The sequence below is a fragment of the Anomaloglossus baeobatrachus genome, chromosome 2, assembly GCF_048569485.1.
Source record: "Anomaloglossus baeobatrachus isolate aAnoBae1 chromosome 2, aAnoBae1.hap1, whole genome shotgun sequence".
NCBI lineage: Eukaryota > Metazoa > Chordata > Amphibia > Anura > Aromobatidae > Anomaloglossus > Anomaloglossus baeobatrachus.
This window is the reverse complement of record NC_134354.1, coordinates 592465618-592470033: the sequence shown is the minus strand read 5'-3', so window position 1 is coordinate 592470033 and position 4416 is coordinate 592465618. Positions and strand designations below refer to the sequence as shown.

General features: G+C 45.9%; 1 protein-coding gene across 1 annotated transcript; it reads right to left on the bottom strand.

Annotated features, from left to right (window-relative positions):
* Positions 1-208: 208 nt before the first annotated feature.
* LOC142290420 (uncharacterized) lies at positions 209-4161 on the bottom strand. Its single transcript, XM_075334370.1, has 2 exons — positions 2559-4161; positions 209-290 (listed from the first exon to the last, which is right to left on the bottom strand). The coding sequence occupies exons 1-2, from the start codon at positions 3703-3705 to the stop codon at positions 247-249; spliced, it is 1191 nt and encodes a 396-aa protein (XP_075190485.1). The 5' UTR covers positions 3706-4161; the 3' UTR covers positions 209-246.
* Positions 4162-4416: the final 255 nt, after the last annotated feature.

Below are 4416 nucleotides of genomic sequence, written 5' to 3'. Positions count from 1 at the left end.
GAAAGGGCAAATCGCATTAGGAATCACAGATAATATAGAACACTGTACAGGGACAAGAATATATACAATTACATCATAATAGCATCCAAAAAAGATGTACATGAAAGACATTAACACTGTTTATACAATATCAGATATAACAACATTTTCATCAATAAAACAGAGTCTAATAAAGAATCACATATGGAGGACATGAGCATATTGTATGCCTTCCCAGATCATGTTCAATGCAGACGGACCACCAGGTTAATGACACAGAAAGATATGCACCAAGGGTACAAAGTAAAAAACTGTAAAGAAAAAGAGACATAAAGGGAGTCCAGTTAAAAATTTTTTTAAAAACCATTATATACAGAGCAGATTCAGTGCAGGGAACCCGCAGCCAAAACCAATTACACCCTATAACGGGAACCACATCAACCGCAGATGAGATCAACTGATTTATAAATAGATTTATAAATAGGAAATAAAGGTCTGCCTCTCATTCAATCCCCGAGGGACCACTGTGTCAAGGAGAAATATCCAGCGACATTCCACCCGTGCCAACGCCTTATGGATGTTACCACCCCTCAGTCCAAGGTGCACACGGTCAATCCCCCTCACCTTAAAACTTGAGGGGTCAGACCCATGATACAACCTAAAATGGCGGGGGATGGTCTTAAGGGAATCAACATCCTCAGATTTCGCTTGTTTGGCAGCGATTATATCTCTAATATGCTCCCTCGTCCGGACCCGTAATTCACGACTAGTGAGTCCGACATATATTAAGTCACAGGCACACGTGGCGTAATAAATTACGCCCGTGCTACTGCAAGAAATATATTGTCGGATCTCAAATGTTTTGGAGCCGTCCGAGGAAGTAAAGGATGTTGCCCTGAGGATGTTCCCATGACGACACGCAATGCATGAGCCACATGGATATGATCCACAGATAGGACGTCCCATCATGAATGGTGGTTTCTTTTGTGCCACATAATGGCTTTGGACCAACATGTCGCGCAGGCTTCGGCCCCGACGTGCCGTCATGAGGGGTCGGTCGGGAAGCATATCTTTCAGCACTGGTTCTGTTTGTAAAACAGACCAGTGTTTAGTTAATATGCCACGGATGTGGTCCCATTGGCGGTTGAATGAGGAAATAAAGCGCACCTTAGATTCAGCAGGCTTCGTCTTGTCAGGATTAAAACGCAAAAGTAGTTGGTCTCTTGAAGCTGCTTTAGCGCGTCTATAGGCCTTTTTAATGGATCTGGCACTGTAGCCCCTCTCCCTGAACCTATCACGCATCTCACTGGCTCGACCCTCAAATGTATCCGTCTCTGAGCAAATCCGTTTAAGGCGGATAAATTGCCCGGTAGGGATCGCATTGATGGTAGATTGTGGATGGCCAGAAGATGCATGTAACAGGGCATTCACAGAGGAGGGTTTCCGATAAATGTCAGTGGTCAGAAGACCCTGATCATTAATGGAAATACCAATATCCAAAAAATCAACCCTAGACGGATCAGCCTGATAGGTGAGATAGATGTTATAGGAGTTGGAGTTCAAGTGGCGCACAAAGCCCTCAAGCTCCAGGGCGGTCCCCCCCCAGATGACAAAGATGTCATCAATGAAGCGGAGCCAGCACTGCACATGGGAGCTAGCCGGCACGCCGTCGCCGAAAACCTCCCTCTCCCAGTAACCCAGGAAGAGGTTTGCGTACGAAGGCGCGCACGCCGCCCCCATCGCAGTGCCGCGCCGCTGGAGGAAGAACCGCTCACCGAAGGTGAAGGCATTGTGCGTCAGTACGAACTCCAACAATTCCAGAATCAGGTGTTGTAATGGTGGTACCCAGTTACTCATACCCAGGAAATACTCAACTGCCTGCAGGCCATGCTCATGACAGATGTTGGTATATAAGGTCTCAACATCCAGAGTCGCCAGCAAAATCCCACGCTCAACTGTCAGGCCATTAATCCTCCTAAGGACGTCCGAAGTGTCTCTAACATGGGAGGGCAGCGTCTCAACCAGAGGTTGGAGATAAAAATCAATAAATTTGCATACTGCATCGCATAGCCCTCCGATGCCAGAGACAATCGGACGTCCAGGGGGAACCCGAGGGTTTTTATGTATTTTAGGCAAAAGGTAGAACGTGGGCGTTACTGGCATATCTGGAAGGAGACCATCATACATCTTCTTAGTAATGGTACCCGAGGCAAGAGCATTCTCGAGTATGAGAGTCAACTGGGTCAGGAAACCATTAGTTGGATTGGAGGGGAGCATCTGGTAGAAGTCTGTATTTCTCAATTGTTTGTACACCTCACGCTCATACATGGCAGAAGGCCAAACCACCACGTTACCCCCCTTGTCCGCTGGTTTAATGATTACTCCCTCTAGTTTCCTCAGTTCCTCGAGGGCTCGCTGATGTTTAACAGCAAGGTTATTATTATTTGTTCTCTTAGAGAGGGATCTCAGGTCACCCATAACTAAGTCATGGAAGACTTGTACCTGAGGACACAGCGAAAACGGGGGGAACGTGGTGGAGCGCGGATACAAACGTGTAGGAAAAATATTATCCAACTCACCAGATGCCTGTCCCTCCAATTCCTCAAGTGTCCGCACAGCCTCCTCCTCCCTCTCGACGGTGCAAGGGTTCAGGCTCGGTCCTCTAGCATGTATTTTATGGAGGACCACCTTTCTGAGGAACAGATTCAGGTCCTTAGCGACTGTAAAAAGATCAAAATTACAATCAGGTACAAAGGTTAAACCTAGTTTTAGGACCTCAATCTGGTCAGTAGTCAATTGGACCTGAGATAGGTTAATCACCTCCAGTTGGTTGGAATTGCCCTTCTTTGGAATTGCTCCCAAGGTGGATTTTCCAAGGGCTGGTGATGTTTTCTCGGGTCTATTTTTACCCGAAAAACCTCTCGTTACAGGTCTAGATGAGGCCTGAGATGTAGAACTTTCATCCTCCACTGAGGAGATGGAGGAGGCTGATACGGAATGAGGGAGTCCGACAAAATTTCTCCTCCGACGTGTTGTCCCTTTCCACCGATACACCTGCTGATTCTTATAATCAGTAACATCACGTTGATATTTTTTTGTTTTATTAGAGACCAACTCCTTTTCCCACTTGACAAATTCCTTATTCATTGTCTCGTGGAAATTAGATAGCTCAGCGGGGGTGAGTTCCTTCGTGGTACGGTCTTGTAGAACAGAAATCTCTTCATCAATGGCACGGAGAGAGGCCTCATTATTGTTAATAAGAAGCCCCATAAAGGACCTGGAGCAAGCAGTAGCTGCTTCCTCCCAGTCCCTTTTGAACGTCTCATCCGTGACATTAAATGAGGGAAAGACCTGTACCCTAAGACCTCTGGGTATTAACCCCCGATCAACATAGCGCTGCATAAATGCCTTGTTCCACCAGAGTCTCATTCTGCGGTTGAACAATACTTTGATTTGGCTGCAAAGTTCCCTGTGACTTCTTGAATCCGCTGAATTGTCCACTTCGCCCTCTGTGTCAAAAACCTGGTTTAATTGAGTTTGCCACGCGGATTCACGGGCTTTAAAGTCCATGCTGCTTGGAAAAATGACTGTGAAAAAACACAGAAAGAGACAATTAACAACACCCAAGACAGTCACAACAGACTTCAATGAAGTGAAAGGCAACAACTTCAGGAACATATAAAAACGACAAAAAAGAGAAGTCTTTGGATTTGCCTCATATACCATTATATCCCATGGCCCAAAAACCACCAACAACAATGCAAATTGCACATAGAAAAATCTTTAATTGATTGGGTCAAGCATATAATTTTACATGGGATATAAAACATTATAACAGGTAAGGAGGTAAAAAGACACATGAGAGCGAACAAGAAATCCCCATGTGAGGCTGCATGGATCTAGCAGGGTAAACACAAGGGTATATTCCCAGCAGGGCCAGTGTAAGTGCCTTCACAGCAAACAGATTCAATGTGAAAGACAGAGCAGTACTAAGTAAAGAATCATAGGCACATTTACCCAAACACATAGCCCGGCAAGGAATCCACCAAATGTAAAACTCACATGCAGACGCACAGGGGGAACAGTCCCAATACGTATTTCGTGATGACTTCCTCAGGGGACCGTGGACAAAGGAGGGGAATGGACAAATTTATACACTAGTGTATATCAAATCATTTGCAGCACCTGTCACGGCTGCAGAGCTAAAGCACACTGAGCAGGTGTGGGCGGCTACTCCAGCATCACCTGGGCTAGGGAAAACCCTATGATGATGTCACTTTTACCCAGAAGACAAGGCTCAGCATACTCCATCCAGGACTGTATGCAGAAGTTTTTTGCCCCCTGAAAAAATTATGTGGGCTTCGCCATATTTTTGTATGCTAGCCAGGTACAACAGGCAGGTACGGCTGCCCCCAGCCCCCAGTTGCCTATTTGTAC